General features: G+C 39.9%; 1 protein-coding gene across 1 annotated transcript in view; it reads right to left on the bottom strand.

The window, feature by feature from the left end:
- Positions 1 to 432: 432 nt before the first annotated feature.
- Positions 433 to 16,895, bottom strand: part of SCN11A (sodium voltage-gated channel alpha subunit 11) — a 105,090-nt gene continuing 88,627 nt past the window's right edge. The window contains exons 20-27 of the mRNA XM_006770556.2: positions 16,225 to 16,398; positions 15,298 to 15,399; positions 14,562 to 14,834; positions 13,843 to 13,896; positions 12,071 to 12,212; positions 6,974 to 7,074; positions 5,287 to 5,557; positions 433 to 2,039 (exon numbers count right to left, since the gene is read on the bottom strand). Coding sequence (XP_006770619.1) covers positions 1,003 to 2,039; positions 5,287 to 5,557; positions 6,974 to 7,074; positions 12,071 to 12,212; positions 13,843 to 13,896; positions 14,562 to 14,834; positions 15,298 to 15,399; positions 16,225 to 16,398 — 2,154 coding nt within the window. The 3' untranslated portion in view covers positions 433 to 1,002. The remainder of the gene's footprint in view (positions 2,040 to 5,286; positions 5,558 to 6,973; positions 7,075 to 12,070; positions 12,213 to 13,842; positions 13,897 to 14,561; positions 14,835 to 15,297; positions 15,400 to 16,224; positions 16,399 to 16,895) is intronic.

The raw sequence follows: 16,895 nt of genomic DNA, 5'->3' as shown, positions 1-16,895 counted from the left end.
TGCTGGACACTTCTTCCCAACTCCATCTGCAGAGACATCATGTCAGTAGCTTGAAATCAGCCAGGATGGAGGAATTCGCCACAGAGATCAGCAAATACTACAAATCCTGGCTTTTTTTTTTTTTTTCCTGAAGAGCCAACTGTTAGACCCTTATCAGTATACCACTTGTTGCCACCTTTAATTTTTTTTATTTTTTAGTGAACTGCTTATTTATTTTTTATTGATTAAGGTATTACAAATGTGTGGTTATCCCCCCATTGCCCCCCAACCCCCCAAACCAGTCTTCACCCTCACCCTTTGTTTCCACCTTTAATTCCAAGCAAAGCACCACATTTAAACCATTGCTTACACAACCACTGAACAATAGGCTTTTTAGTGTACTTTCTGAATAAAATGCAAAATGAAAGCCTCATTTGTTTGTTTGTTTATTTATCCAAATATATATAACAGAGATTGCAGCTGGTGAAAGATATGGTGGTAATTGACAAGTCAAGACCATGCTTTTGTGTTTGAAATAAACTCCAAATATCTAATGTTGGTAAAAATATCTTCAGTGAGCTATTTTTTTCATTGGAAGGTTTTGAATTTTCACTTAGCATGCAAAAGAGCTCTATGTGATAAGCCCCATACTTGCATTGGGGAAAACATTAAACACAGATATTAGATAATGTACCTCAAAACATATGGAAAAACAATTAAAAATTTTAATGTTCTTTGTTTCTTTTTTATTCTTTTGTTTTGACATAATTCGAACTGTGTTTCAATCCTAACACTAGTGTGTCCTCTACAGCCCTTTCTAGTTAAAACAGCAACAGTGGTTACAGTCAGGCAGCCTCATCTTATAGCACTGTAGAAACCATTTGAAGTGAACCCTGAAATCGCACTTCTTTTATCCAAGAAAATGGAATAACTATGAGTCCACTGTTTGCTCACACACGGGGCTGTGGGGCCCTGGTGCTCACAGACGGTGAGGCTGTCAGGTAAGGGGTGGCAGTGAGGGGCTCAGTCACAGTGGACCTTGCCCTCGGCCACCCCGGAGCTAGGCAAGTCTCCATTGCAGAGTGTCTGGAGAGGTGAGCGAGGCCTGTCTTCCAAAGCACACTTGTTCATCTTCACCATCACTATGTACTTGCGAAAGGCCTTTTGAATGATAGCAGCGCATCGCTCCTCTTCCGTCCTCTTGGTGGTGGTGACTATGGGTTCGTATAACTTCTTCAGAGGGTTGGCTTCCATGAACTTCTCCTCCATCATCGCCTTCATGCTGTCCAGGCCAGTGGAGTCACCGAGTACCCTCGTGGTGAACGCGAAGAGGATGTCCAGGCAGTGGAGGCGATCTCCACTTACCATGGGCAAGTCCATTACTAGGAATTGGAATTTATTTGGCTTTGCCACACGCAAAGGCTCAGGAAGGGCATCGGCAAAGTCAGAAAGGGCAGAATATTTGATAAACTGTGTGGCTTCGGGGTCAAACTTTTCCCAGATTTCGTAGAACATTTCAAAGTCATCTTCACCCAAAGGATCTTCACTTTCTTCAGTGGCTGTATTGAAGTTTTCTAAAATCACAGCAATGTACATGTTGACAACAATGAGAAAGGAGATGATGATGTAACTGACAAAGTAGGCTATGGCTATGGTAGAGAGGTGACAGTTCTCTTTTTTGGGGTCACATGAAGCTTCAGATTTCAACATGGGGTTGAGGAGGGTGTCCCAACCTGCTGAGGTGGTTATCTGGAAGAGACAGAGCAAGCTGCCTGCAAAAGTTTCAAAGTTGAATATGTCATCAATTCCAGAGTCTTGCTTTACTCTATAGAAAGAGTTCATTCCAAAAATGGCATAAATAAACATAACCAGAAAGAGTAGAAGACCGATGTTGAACAGAGAGGGAAGGGACATCATCAGAGCAAAAAGGAGAGTCCTGATTCCTCGTGCCGCCCGGACAAGCCTCAGGATCCTGCCGATCCGAGCCAAGCGGACAATTCTGAAGAGTGTCGGAGGGAAAGGAATGTGCTCCTGGTGTTCCAAGAGAGAAATCATGGTACCTGAGGAAGAGGAGAAGAGTCAGTCCGTCTCTAGCAGGCCTCGTTTCAGACCAGGCTGTCTCGCCTGCCTTGGAATCTTAGTGGGACTGACTTTTATCAATACCTTTTAATTTATGCACAAAATTAAGAATTTTCTTTACCCATATAAGGGGAAATATCTATCTGTACCTTAATTTGGAAAATAATTTCCAAGGGCCATACAGTTTTAGGTGGGACCTTAGATGGGATAGGATGTCTAAAATACTAAAGACTCGAGGAAAGTAAAGAAAATGTAGCTTATGAAAGGCTACTTTGTGAGTTATCTCATGAACTTGAAATATATTATCTATGTTGGGCATTTAAAGTCATTTGTGGGGTAATAATATAATAGTTATCCACATTTATTGGATGTATAGTGTGGAAAACAGATGAACTATAGATGGAGTTTTTTAGATTAGAGTATAAAGAGAAATTTCTGCTAATGAAGTTTGGCTTGAGCCTGAGTTATCAGTAGAAATTGTGGGAAACCTAACCTCAAAATTCCTTAAAGAAACAGAATCTTATTTGTATAGAGCAGTTGTCGGCAAACTCATTAGTCAACAGAGCCAAATATCAACAGTATGATGATTGAAATTTCTTTTGAGAGCCAAATTTTTTAAACTGAAACTATATAAGTAGGTACATTGTTATTAACTTAATTAGGGTACTCCTAAGGCTTAGGAAGAGCCACACTCAAGGGGGCAAAAAGCCGCATGTGGCTCGCGAGCCGCAGTTTGCCGACCACGGGTATAGAGGAATTTGAGCACAGCTTGCCATAGGTATGGTCACGAGATGGTAGTGTTAGGATGTTCATCTTTGGGCTAAAGCTGCCATGGATCTCTCATGTTTGTTAATATGTTCATCCTAAGGACTCCTGAGTCCAAACTCAAAACATTTCAGGGACTAAATTAGAGATACTTTCTTTGTTGTGGTAGACACTCAGAAATGGCGTCTCAAGCACAGGTTTCTGAAAACTGCCTAAAATGTCACCCTCTGCTCTCACTGCCTACTCTGTGGGCAAGTGAAACAAAGATTTAAGACAACTCACATTTTGGCCCCGATATTATAGAATGGTTGGAACGTGTAGACATGGCCTTGCTATGGCGGTCCTCTAAGGTCCTTCAGGGTGATAGGCAGCCAAAACTATCTGCCATCGCCTAATGACTAAAATGAACTAATTGATGACATGTTTCACTGACTGCCCAATTGTGCCCAAGAAGTTTAATTCACATGTTAGTTGGGCAGCCAACCCTGGTGAGATGTGGAATTCATTTAGTACCAATTTAGCAACCACTGGAGGAGGTCCATTCTTTAAGGCCCACCTCCTCCAGGAATAGTTCTTTAAGTAATCAAGTCCACAGTAATCTGTCCCATCTCTGAGATCAATCATCTGTGTACCATGTACTTTGGTGTTCAATTAATTTCTCTGTTTCTGACTCTTAAGGCAGCGGTTCTCAACCTGTGGGTCATACAACCCTTTCACAGGGGTCGCCTAAGACCATCAGAAAACACATATATAATTACATATTGTTTTTGTGATTAACCACTATGCTTTAATTATGTTCAATTTGTAACAATGAAATTGGGGGTCACCATAACATGAGGATCTGTATTAAAGGGTCGCGGCATTAGGAAGGTTGAGAACCACTGCTTTAAGGTGAGTAGGTCTTAACAACTGGCTTGTTATCTCCTAGAGAGAGACTCACTGTGGCTCACTCTCATTGTATATTTCTCTAAAAGCTTAGGAAAGAGCTTGAGAAAGTGTAGAGGCTAAGAGTTGAATGGCAGACCTACTGGCAAAGGAATAAAAAATGCTGCCTTTGGTGAGCAGGATTTGGCTCAATGTGCATATTTCCTCAACCACTAGAACAAAATGTTATCCAGTGCTATGCAGTGTAACTGCAATTGCCTAATATTTGTTTAAGGGACAGTAGTCAGAGATGTTTCCACAAACTGTACGATGCCTAGCACCGCCTGGAAGGAGTTCAATAGAGAGTGGAGTGAATGAGCTGCTCTCTACATAGTGGAGAATGGGCTCTGTAAGCTACAAGAGGGCTGCCCCAGAATCATCCAACCACCACTTTCTAACACAGCTGCTTCTGTCAATTTTACCAGGATTTATGATTGGAACTGACTAATAAAAATTAAAAATCTATGTAACCGTTAGCACATGGAAGGATCTATTGGTACACTTTATCTACATGGCTTAGAAGCCAGAATAGCCTATGAACTTGTCCTCTGAAAAGTGGCACTGCTGCAGTGATAGGAACCAAAATATTTTTATCCAAAATATCTGTTTAATGCATCCTTTCTGAAATAGCACAAAAGCTTCCACCTGTGAAATTTATTGTTATTGCTCCCACTGCTTTTTGAACTATAAGAAGGGGCCTTGGCAATTTTACACAATTATAAAAAGTCAAATTATTGGTTTAGTTAAAAGCAGACTTCAAAAACTCAGAGTAAACTCGATGGTTAAGCATGGAGAATAAAGGTATATGGCAATAGCCCTCTCCCCCACCCCATTCTTCTTTCATAAACCTTATAGTTAATCTTGCCAGTGATCAGGGAAAATATGCTGATTATAGAGTGAGCCTAGCTGGTGAATGGGGTCCAAGCAGTAGAGACAAGCATAGTTTATGCTGTGGTTTAAGTTAACATACGATACAGAGTAAAGAGGAAGTACTGCTTGGCCATAGACACGCCTGCGGAAGCCCAATCTAGGATGGGTCATAGAGGCCTTGCAAAGGAGGTGAGGGAAGGCCTGACAATGTCAAGGGGCATAATAATTGTCATCTGACATCACATGGATTTTGAACTAAAGAAAAATATGGAAACTAAATGCCAAATCCTTAAAAAGTTATATAATGTTCATTAGGGCTTATAGTTAGTTTCACAGGGAAGGCAGAACTCAGACTCAGTTACCAAGATTAACCAGGTAACCCCACAGAAACTTTTAAGTCACCTTAATTTTGTCTATCTCCATTGACTAAATGACCTACATTATTATTTACCTCTCTACTCCAATTGGGTAGACAGTCGAGGGAATGGAAATTACTCTATCACCTAGCAAATTCCCAGTAAAGAGTGGCATGAGCACACCTATGTTTTCAGAAATCACATTAAGCCTCATTTGTTGCTTTATGGATAGTTTGGGCATACTTCCAAATAATAATACCAATTTACTCCTGGCTCTCAGATACACACCCCTCTGGCTGCTGATTTTACTTACTAACGATAGAAATGACCACGATCAAACAATCAAATAAATTCCAGCCATTGGTGAAGTAGTATTGCCTCAAAGCAAAGATTTTGATGAGACACTCAATTGTGAAGATGACCACAAAGGCCAGGTTGAGATTCTCAAGGATGGATTTCATGGTCTTAGACTGGTCATATGACTCAGCCATCATGCTAATCATGTTGAGGAGAATGAAGATGATGATGAAGACATCAAAGAACTGGTTTGTGACCAGGTCAAATACGAGACCCTGGCATTTGTTCTGAGAGAGAAAAAGAAAGAAATCATAGATCACTTTGAGTTGTAAGGATGAAATAACAAATAAAAAAGGCATATACAGGAGGTGGTCAATTTGGAGAAAAGGAGACATATGTAAACTTTAGACAATAAATAAATGAATAAATAAATAAAATATAATATAATATGAAAAGCAAATACACACACACACACGACACACTTGATGTCAGGCTCTATTCTGAGTGCTGGGAATAGCAGTAAATTTTACACACTTTTGATACTTTGGGGTCTATGTTCAAATGAAAATCTCAAAATCCTCCACACACTTCAATTCTCAAGCCCTTCTTCCATTCTGCTGCCCTGGCTGACCCACTCCACCTTGAAAGCCTTCAAACTCACTTGTCAGAGCTACCAATGGTGCTTGTTGTATTACTTTATCATCGAATGCTCTCAAATCCCAGCCCTTCGATTAGCCTGTGAGCACTGAGCAGCCCTTTCATACCAGTTAAAGCAGGATCAGCAAACCACGCCCATAGACCAAATCTGGCCCACCTCCTGTTTTTTGTATAACCTGGGAGCTCAGAATGGATTTTATGTTTTTAATGTTTGAGAAAAACCTCAAAAGAATAAAGTGTTGACATATGAAACATATATGGAATCCAAGTGTCAGTGTCTCTACATCAAGGTGTACTGGAATACAGTCATGCACGTATGTTCTGTGCTGTCTGTGGCTGCTTTTCTGGCACAAGGGCAGAGAGAGCAGTAGCAGCCGAGACCATAAGGCCTGCAAAGCTGAAAGTATTCACTGCCTGACCTTTTACAGGAAATGTTTGCCAATGCCTGACACAGAAAGTCTATCATAAACATTTGTGAAGTGAAAGGGAGTATGCATGGCCTCAACTTCACAGCAGAAAAATTTGACAAAATATATTATAAATACATTTTAAACTAGTCAAGGTGAAATTAAAACGGTCGGCTAACAGACACAGACAACAGTGTGGTGACAGCCAGGGGGAAAGGGGGTGGGGGTAGGTGGAGGTGGGCATAGGCAGTGAGGAGATAGAGACGGAAGGAGACTTTGCTGGGGGGATGGGCACACGATGCAGTGTGCAGATGATGTTGTGTTGAGTTGTACACTCAAAACCTGGATGGTTTTGTGAACCAATGTTATCCCAATAAATTCAATGGGGAAAAAAGTCTGCTAACATCTCGTCACTGCAATGAGTATATACTAAGTGCCTGTTGTTACCCAGACTCTTACTACTGAATATGTGTCTAATTTTCCTAAGGACTTGAGCCATACACCTATACATCTGGGTTTTTATTGTTCTTGGGAAAAGTCTGTAAATTTTAAAAATTAAGGAAGAGGAGCAGGGTTGACATCGGAGATCCTCATAACCACGTAATGAGCTGTGTATTTAGAATCAATTACTTCTCTTACCAGAGGTCTTGGAATGGGCTTTTGAGGTTTTTTGGATCCTAACTTTTTCATTGCATTATAGTATTTCTTCTGTTCTTCCGTCATAAAAATGTCTTGGCCACCTAAGTATATGAAGAAGAGGAGAGTTAATTATTAACAGAGTTTTAGAAACACGTTCTAATTTGTCAGAAATAAAATTATATCCCACGTCTATCATTAATTCCTAAAATTGCAATGGGAAGCAAAAGAGGCTGGACTCTAGGGGAGGGCTGAAAGGAACCCGGGTTTAAATTAAGGAATAGGAGAGAAATATTATAATTACATTTCATTTTTTAGAATATAAACAAAGGTAACAAATTATTCGCAAACATCTACAGAATCTTTACAAAACTGGAAATATTTCAGGTTGCATAAATCAAACCACAGTGCAACAAAAATATAAATGAGTGACACAATTTAAACAAAAAATGCCACTCAGTGGCATTTAAAATTCTCCTAAATAAATGAACATATAGATCACTACTAATAAAATTTCACAGAATCTGTCCAGAGCCATTTTCAGAAATAAAAATTAGACAGCTTTAAGGGTTTTCACTACTGAGCAAGAAAGAATAGAAAAATGACCTAGATTTTTCATTTCTGATAGTTTTAGAGGACTTAAAGTAAAATATCTAGACATCCTGGATAAAACAGAAGAGAATTCCTTTAAATTGTATAGCTGAACAATACCATTTTCCTTACCAAAGTAAGGAAAATCTCCAGGGTCTGAAAATCAAGAGAGATTTTAAAAAATAAGACAGAGCAGTAAATTAGTTCTAAAGCCACAATTGGTCTAGGAGCATTTTCTAATCTCTGTAAAACAAACTAGAATCGTGGGCTTTAATAAGCACAAGGGGTCATGGGAGAAAAGGCAGTGGGCTTCTGCTGAGGTCCCTGGATGAATCTGGACTTTCCACGTGCTGCCAATGAAGAGGTGAAGACGACAGAATTTGTTGTCAATGAAAGACAACTAGGAAGCTGTCTCAGTGTGCACTATGGATAAAAACCTAATCTTCCCTGATAATTTGTGAATCCAGGCCTGCCATGATGTGGGTATGGGATTAGAATTTACACCACCAGTATGGACCAAAAATATACAGGCCTAGGTCAGCCTTTTCAAAGACTGGGAAAACCGGCACTGGGAACATGGATGTCTGCATGCAAAAGAATAAAGGTGAGTCCTTACCTGACACCATATATAAAAATTAACTCAAAACGGATCAAAGACATAAATATAAAACCTAAAACAGCAAAACTCTAAGAAGAAAACAAGACAAAAGCTTCATCACATTGGATTTGTCAATAAATTCTTTAGTATGACACCAAAGGTAGAAGAAAAATAAATTAAACTTCATAAAAATTTAGTGCATCATCAAAGGACACTTAGGTTGTTTCCATGTCTTAGCCGGCATGAATAATGCTGTAATGAACACAGAGACATATATCTTTATGAATAAATGTTTTCAAATTTTTTGGGTAGGTACCCAGAAGAGGGATTGCTGGTCATATGGTGCTCTATTCATAATTTTTTTTAGGAACCTCCATGCTGTTTTCCACAGTGGCTGTACCAATTTCCATTCCTTTGATGGATGATTGGATAAAGATGTTATACATATATATAATGGAATACTACCCAGCCATACAAAAAGATGAAATACTGACATTTCCGACAGCATGGATGGATCTTGAGAATATCATGCTAAGCGAAGTAAGTCAGATGGAAAAAATCAAGAACCGTATGACTTCACTCACATGTAAATACAAAACAGAAAGCAACAAATGAACAAGTAAGACAAATAAACAAACAAAATGAACTCAAGGACATTATGCTAAATGAAATAAGACAGTCACGAAAAGACAAATACTGTATGATTTCACTTATATGAGATACTTAGAGTAGTCAAAGTCATAGAGACAGAAAGTAGAAGAGTGGTTGCTAGGGGCTGAGAATGAAGAATGGGAGTTATTGTTTAATGGGTACAGAGTTTCAATTTTACAAGATGAAAAGAGTTATGAAGATAGATAGTGGTGATAAATGTATTTAATACCACTGAACTGAACAATAAAAATGGTTAAGATGGTAAATTTTGTGCTATGTGTATTGTACCAAAGTAAAAATAAAATAAAAACAGCCCCAGAAATTAATCAGGTTGTTTCAGGATGCCTGGCAGACACAAGTGTCTTCAGTAATCATATGCATTATGATAGTATTAACACTGTTTTTCTGAGCCTGTCCTAGGTGTGTGTTGTGGGATAAAGAAAATGAGCAAGTATGGAAAATTGTACTGCTATCATCTCCTGTGCCCATGAGAACCAGGTTTCTCAGGGTAGAGGAGAGGAGGTACAGCTGTATCAGTTAAATGAGAACCTCAGGGTCCTGAATTTGAATGATCAGTATTCTTATTTCCATGTATATCTCCCAGGAGTCCTAAATGTGAAGTAGCTCTGTCCACTGAAAAGCCTTGAAGCAAAGACAATGAGCATTCCCAACGGCGGTCTTGAAACACACCGCACATAACGAACCCAGCACTCCTCAGAGAAATGGCTGGTTCCAGCTCGGGGACAGGAAGGGTCTGACTAGGCCTGGCACATCCCATTATTCCAGAGAGCGGGAAGCTGTCAAATGGGAGGACCTGATTTGAATCCTGATTTGAAAAGAAACAAACTTCAATACACATGATTTAATCAATGAAAGAACAAATAAGTATTTTAAGAAAATGAAAGACTGGAGGAAATTTGAACATGGACTAGGTATTGGACAAATTTAAAGAATTCATGTTCATCTTTTTAGGTGAGATAATAAATTTGTGGTTATGCTTAAAAAGAGCTATGTTCTCAAATATCTGTGGATGAAATGATATGATGTGTCTGATTAGTTCTACAAAAAAACCCAAACAACCCAGTGGCAGGTTTGGGTGAGGCCACAGACAGCGCACGGATGTTCTTAAAGCAATAAATGTTGTGATGGGTGATAGGTAGTTTGGGTTCATTTTAGTATACTCTTGTGCATGTTTGAAATTTTCTGTAATAAAAAGTAAAACAAAACAAAATTGCTATAGTCTAATCAGAATAGTGATTTCAAATGTAAGCTGAAACCTAAAATCATAAGGCCTGACACCCAAATTGCAGGTATTGATTGCAATCAAATTGCACATTACAGAGGTGACTCCACATAGCACACTCCCAAGTAGCAGCAGTGACTAATAGTTGCGGAAGGGTAGTGACTGGCTCTCCCTGCAGATACTAGGAGGGCTCATCAGTATTAAGGTATATTCTAGATGGGTTAAAAAAGTTCAACAGAAAAATAAAAAAAGAGCATCCCAAAACTGGGAAAACCAAAGATGAATAATATTTAGTTATCTGTTTTTAGAATTCAGAAATGCAAGAGAAGAAGTCAAAAAGGTCAAGATCGGGAGTTTGACTCCATGAATATGCTAAATGTCTATAAGTCAAAAAGGTCACTACAAAAATACAAGAAGCAAGTCACAAATTGGACTTACTATATAAAAATATAAGAAAAAGATGACAATCTCAATTTTAAAAAGAGACAAAGTCTAAAAACATAACTCTTAAGAGAAAAATACTTATGGCCACCATCCTGTGAAACCATGTATAACCTCACAAACAATCAAGTAAATAAATATAAAGCAATGAGATAACACTGTTAGCCATCAAGCTAGAAAAGATTTAAAAAATTATAAAAACCAGAATGATGAGAAAAGAACAGAGGCATTTTCATATCTTGCAAAAGGAGTGTACCCAGCACTGTTTCTAAAAGGTTATTTGATAGTATATCTTTAATGCCTTAAATTTAAGAACTTATCCTGAGGAAATAACCAGATACACAGAGAGAAATTCAAGAATATTTGTGATAGTGTTAGAAGAGCAAGAAATATAGAACTGAACTAAATATGTAGGCAAGGGAAAAATGATCAGGATAAATTATGATCTATCCATAGTATGGGATGTAATTCTGCGCCCAAAATTCTTACAACAAAGATGATTTCATGACATGGGCTCATGACTAATGAGAAGCGGGTAGGGGCTACAAAATTAAAAATATCATGCATGTAAAAGGAATACATATTTAGTTGGGAAGTAACTGGAAGGGATTGTACCAAAGTGATGAGGCTTAATCCCAAATGGCTATCATTTGGTGCTCACCTTATGGATGATTTAAATTTTTTTTTTATCTTCCACATTTACTATGAACAGTAAAAGTCAGGGGGGGAAAAAGCATGTTTATTACAATGCATGGGGAACCTCTCTATAATAATCTGCCTCTTCGCCAACCATCTTCTTTTCCAGTTGTTCCAATGAATCTGCTGCATTTGGGTGTTGGGAGCCAGGACACAGTTTGCTATAGGTGAGAGTATTTTTTCTTTCCTTTCTTTTACTTTTTTCTTTTCCTTCCTTCCTTCCTCGCTTCCTTTCTTCCTTCCTTCCTTCCTTCCTTCCTTCCTCCCTCCCTCCCTCCCTTCCTATTTTTATTGATTTCAGAGAGGAAGGGAGAGGGAGAGAGATAGAAACAACAATGAGAGGGAATCATTAATTGGCTGCCTCCTGCATGCCCCCTACTGGGGATCGAGTCCACAAGCCAGGTATGTGCCCTTGACCAGAATTGAACCTAGGACGCTTCCAGTCCACAGGCTGACACTCTATCCACTGAGCCAAACCAGCTAGGGCTTTTAAAAATTATTTATTTATTTATTTGTTTGTTTGTTTGTTTTTATAGAGAGTATTCTTTTTATTCTGGGTAACAACTTACAATTGAAAGATTACTAAAATATCACTGTAGTGTCATAAATACTGATCCTAGTAATTACCTTTTTATTAGGGTTCAACAATGTCCTTTGTGTTAAAGAGTTGAATGGAGAAATAAAACAATGATTTAATAAAACCCAGTTGTTTTTAGTCCCTTTTCAGCCACATCTTCAAGCTTTGTCTCTAGGTGGCCCCCTCTTTGTTCTCATGCTGATGATAAAGGCTACTTTGCACAACCATCTAGACCAGAATTATGTTTCACTCAAGTGCTTTGTAGAAGAGAAGTAAAATACCAAACCAGGACAACCCCGATACTTATCTTTTTCTGCTGATGATTGAAGTTATCAATTATTACACCAATAAAGAGATTTAGAGTGAAGAATGAGCCAAAGATGATAAAAAATACAAAGTAAAGGTACATGTATATGTTCGTCTCAAATGCTGGCTGGTCTTCCTTCTAGGAATTTTTTTAATGAGAGAAGAAAATAATTACTGGAGAGAAATATAAGCCATATTAGCTACCTCATCTAGAAGACCAAGTATTTCTCAGCAGCAGCATTAACTCCTCAGCCCACTCCAGACAGCCATGGTGCCTGCAGAAAGCCCCTCAGTTTCCCCTCGCTCAGGGTACAATGCCATGGGAGGAAGTCAGACTGGGGGTGAGACTACCAGAGGCAGACTAACTGCCAACTCTTGTTGAACAATTACATCCTTCATGCAGAGCCCACATCGTATTTAGTTTATGCTTATGTCCTGTTACTCTTAAATCCCTGATGCCTAGCATACCTTGTGACATGTAGCATATCATGAATGAATGAATGAATGAATGATCAAGCTCCAGAATGGACACAAATGAATTAAAACCAAGCTCCTCAGCTCAAAGTGTGACTCAAAGCATCAGACACTGGGGATAGAGAGAGGCCTCTCAAACTTTTTTCAGTTCTCATGTGACTTAGACATGGGGTTGACAGCCATGTGTTTGCCATGGTGGGCTTCACAGCAAGGAATGGAGTGGACTGCTGGGCCAGGAAACCGTGTGGGGAATATGGCTGCACGTCAGTATTTGAGACTAGGAAGAGTTGAGGGGGTAGAAATGCCCATTGTTAACCACTTATAATTTTAATATTTGAGACTAGCAGGATGCTCCACAACTACACAGAGAATGGCCATGATGCTAGAAGCCAGCACATATCAACTAGAATGTCCCAGGACGAGCATCAGGACAGATATCCCTCCACATACTTCCACCCACATATGTGAGCCACACACCTTTTCTATCAGGCATCTGCATAAGATTTCCTCCCCATTCCCAAGCTCCACCTCAAGGCAGATGGATGCTCAAAGGAAACTAGGAGAAAGGCCATTTACTCAGACAAAAAAAATGAGCACATTAATATTTTTAAATATTTCCTTGGTTATAAATTGCCTCTACTACTCATATAACTACCCATAGCACTTCTATTGCTACTACCAGCTCACATGTAAAGAGCACCTACTATGTGCCAGACATCAACTCTAAAGACTCTCAAATGGAACATCAGACACACACGTGTGTGATGATAGGAAAAAACAAACAATGCTGATTCCATTTTTGATTCAACCATCTGTTCACAGTATGACTTTGGACAAAACTCATCCTTTCAATTCCTCAATTTTCCAATTGGAAAATAGAGATAAATGAGATCGCTGAGTATTCTTCTAACTTTGGGAATCCATGACCATTTTCTATTTAACTAGAATTCAACAGTTGACAATCACTAGAAACCCCTTTAGTCTTGGGAGAGCCTGAAGCCATGAGAGGGGTTGTTGTGCTCACACCTAGTCCCATCTTACAATTTTCCCACAGTCAAGGGCAAGAACCCTTTGAAAAATGGCTCTGCCTACCCACTCATTTGGAGAAAAGGTGAGAGAAGAAAATCAAGGCATCCTGTGATTCTGCTGCTGTTTCTGGCTCCATATCCTACATGAGTGGTTTTTCCTTGGCCACTATGGAGAAAGAGGACTGGACTTTGGAGCATGCTAGGATGTAATCATAACATTCCTGTTTTGACCCCGGCACTCGAGAACATGGTAAAACACAAGCTCACCTCTCTGGCATCGACAGCCGCATGCATAATATCTGTCCAGCCCTTAAATGTTGCCTGCAACAAAAAGTATATAAACATGAACACAATTATAGACTTGCCATCAACAGACAGATGCCAGGCAAAAGCAAGCAAGGCCAGTGGGCAGATGTGTGTAAGGTGATGTAGCACCCTTCCAGGACAGAATGTCCACGTGAAAGGACAGTAGGAAGGAATGCAAGGATGAGTGTCTTGGATTTTTCTTATTATTAATTTACACAAAATATAAAGTTTATAAACAAGAAAGTTCTGCCTTAAAAATTGCTAGAAAGGCTATAAATCAATTGTTGGAAAGAGCCTGTTTAAAGCTTCTCCTGATGCTGTTTGTCTGCACTGTCAGTCCAAGACCTGGCAGCTGTGGCTTGACCTGGGACTGACTTCCAACAAGAAACCATTACTAATGGTGCAGCCGGGCCTCCAAGGTTTCTCTCCTCTCTGCTTGGAGCTCTGAAGAACAAGGCACCACCCATGGCAGAGTAGGAAGGACAGACCCTACAGGGGCATCACTTGAAGGTTGAGGCTCAGTTGGAGACGCTTAGTGAAGAACAATTCCAGAGGGCACTGGCTCTCACATGAGGAATTGGGATTTGATTCTATTACCTAAGGGGAGTCACTGTATTTTTATTTGTTGAGAAATAATTTATGGTTTCCCTAAGAGTGACAAACATGCTGACAGCACTTACCACTTGCAGCAGGGCAAGGTAAGCCATTCCCACATTGTCAAAGTTGACTTTCAGGTTGTCCCAGGTGAAATTTTCACTTATACATTGACTTCGGTTTGCAATAATGGTGTAATTTATAAGTAAAGCCGGGTTAGCTGTTGTATTCATGCATCTTCCAAATTTTCCGGAAAACAAGTTCACTCCCAGGATACAAAATATAAGCCAGAAAATGAGGCAGACAAGCAAAACATTGAGAATGGCAGGTATGGCACCTATGAGAGCATTAACTACCACCTTAAGGAAACAAAACAGAAGAAAAACAACAGATATAAGACTCATCATGCTCTTGTTTGTCCCAGGATAGGCCTGGGGCTCCTAGAGCTCCTGTCTTTACCTGCCACTCTAACCCTCCCCACACTCCACGACAAGCCCTGCTCTCAGCTGCATAGGTGATGGGTCCTTTCAGGTGCCACTAAGGAGCTCTTGAGAAGTGTCCTCTGATGACGGTGTTGAGGGCTCATGGAACACCTGCCTTTGGATTAAAGGGAAGCCACAGTCCATGTAACAGAAGCTCTTTTAGGATGGTGGCTTTCTCTTACACTTTCCTCCATTTCTCAAATTCTAAGCAATGGGCTGGATGAGAAGAAGTCCAAGAAAAGCTTGGCCATTTAAGGAAAGCCCTCTTAGCCCCAGGAGAAATGTTCCGCCTTTCCCTGCTGGCTGAAGAAAGTCCCTCCCATGCACCTGAAGAACGTACCTTCATTCCTTCAAACTGGGACAGAGCTCGCAGGGGCCTCAATGCTCGAAGAGTCCGGAAGGATTTCAAGCCCTTTACGTCAATGAGGGTAGTCACAGACACCTAGTGGGAAGAGAAGCCTGCTGGGTAGTATGCCTGCCTGGATGCCCAGAGAAGACAATGTGGGGGTGAGAACCCTCATTCTAAGAGGCAGGTGGATTATCCAGACACACAGACACTGCTGGAAAGGGAAGAACAGATGGAGAGGCTCTTTCCTCCTTGTCTGGCAAAACTATAGCTCGTGCAGGTAAGGACGATGCATTTTCGTTAGTTGTTTACTAAAAGACAAAGGAAAGCTGAGAAATTGTTGTGAATTAAAGGAAACCAAAGAGTCATGTCAATGATATGTCATGTGGGGTCCTGAATTAGATACTGGATTGGGGTGTGGGGTGTGATGGATGGGATATAGGAAATAAAGGACTTTGTTGCAACAATTGACAAAATCTGAAAATAGATTTTTTTAGTATTGGATCTTGTTAAATTTACTGTCAAAATTGCACCGTGACTATGTGAGATCATATCTTTGTTTTTAGAAATACACACTGATGGCCCTAGCTGGTTTTGCTCAGTGGATAGAGCGTCAGCCTGCGAACTGAAGGGTCCCTGGTTCAATTCCAGTCAAGGGCACATAGCCGGGTTGTGGGCGCTAGTGCAGGAGGCAGCCAATCAATGATTCTCTCTCATCACTGATGTTTCTATCTCTCCCTCTCCCTTCTTCTCTGAAATCAATAAAAATATATTTTTAAAAAATAAAAGAAATACACACTGATGATTAACATTTCACCCCATCAGCTTTGTCATTTTCTCTCTTATTTTTTTCCTAAGTTGCTGGAGATAAAGTTGCAGACACCACCCTCCTTTACCCTTTAAGAGAGATGGTACACTTACAATCACAATGGTGAAATCAAGCCAGCACCAGGCACTGGTGAAATACTTCCGAAATCCAAAGGCCACCCATTTCAAACCCATCTCCAGGATAAAAATGTATGTGAAAATATTGTCAGTACACTTAAGTAATTCTTGGATTTTGGGTTGTTTACCAAGGTGAATATCTTCAAATATCTGAAACGATAAAGCCATAGGCCAGCTTGAATATTTGCACAGGTCTCCTTGATGACTTTACTTTTTCTTTTTTCTTTCTTATTTGAATAAAGTAGTATCTCTCTTGGTGATAAAGTTTTGCTCAACAGGTATTAAGGCTGAATTTTTCCAATGGAAAAATTCCTTAAGTAAAACTGGAAGAAGGAAAATCCTATTTCTAGACTTCTGTTGCCACTATGTTCCCCAGGCTCTCATCACTGGCCCCTGGAGTATAAAAACATCTTCCTAACAAATCGCCATACCATTTCCTGGTCTTCCTAATCCTTTCAACTCTTGCTAACAAAATCCTGCTCACTTTTCTAAAACCACCGAATGGCACACACACACCATCTCTTTTGTCCTCCTAATTACCTCAGGGGCTCTATTCAGTGGCTCTCTGTTGCTTTTAACATCAAATCCAAACACCTTAGTCCATATTCTTGATCCGGCCCACCCCGAGGCCCATCATCTCCTACCAC

The sequence above is a fragment of the Myotis davidii genome, unplaced genomic scaffold, assembly GCF_000327345.1.
Source record: "Myotis davidii unplaced genomic scaffold, ASM32734v1 scaffold663, whole genome shotgun sequence".
Lineage (NCBI taxonomy): Eukaryota > Metazoa > Chordata > Mammalia > Chiroptera > Vespertilionidae > Myotis > Myotis davidii.
Note: the sequence above shows the minus strand (reverse complement) of the source record. Positions and strands in the feature narration are given on the sequence as shown.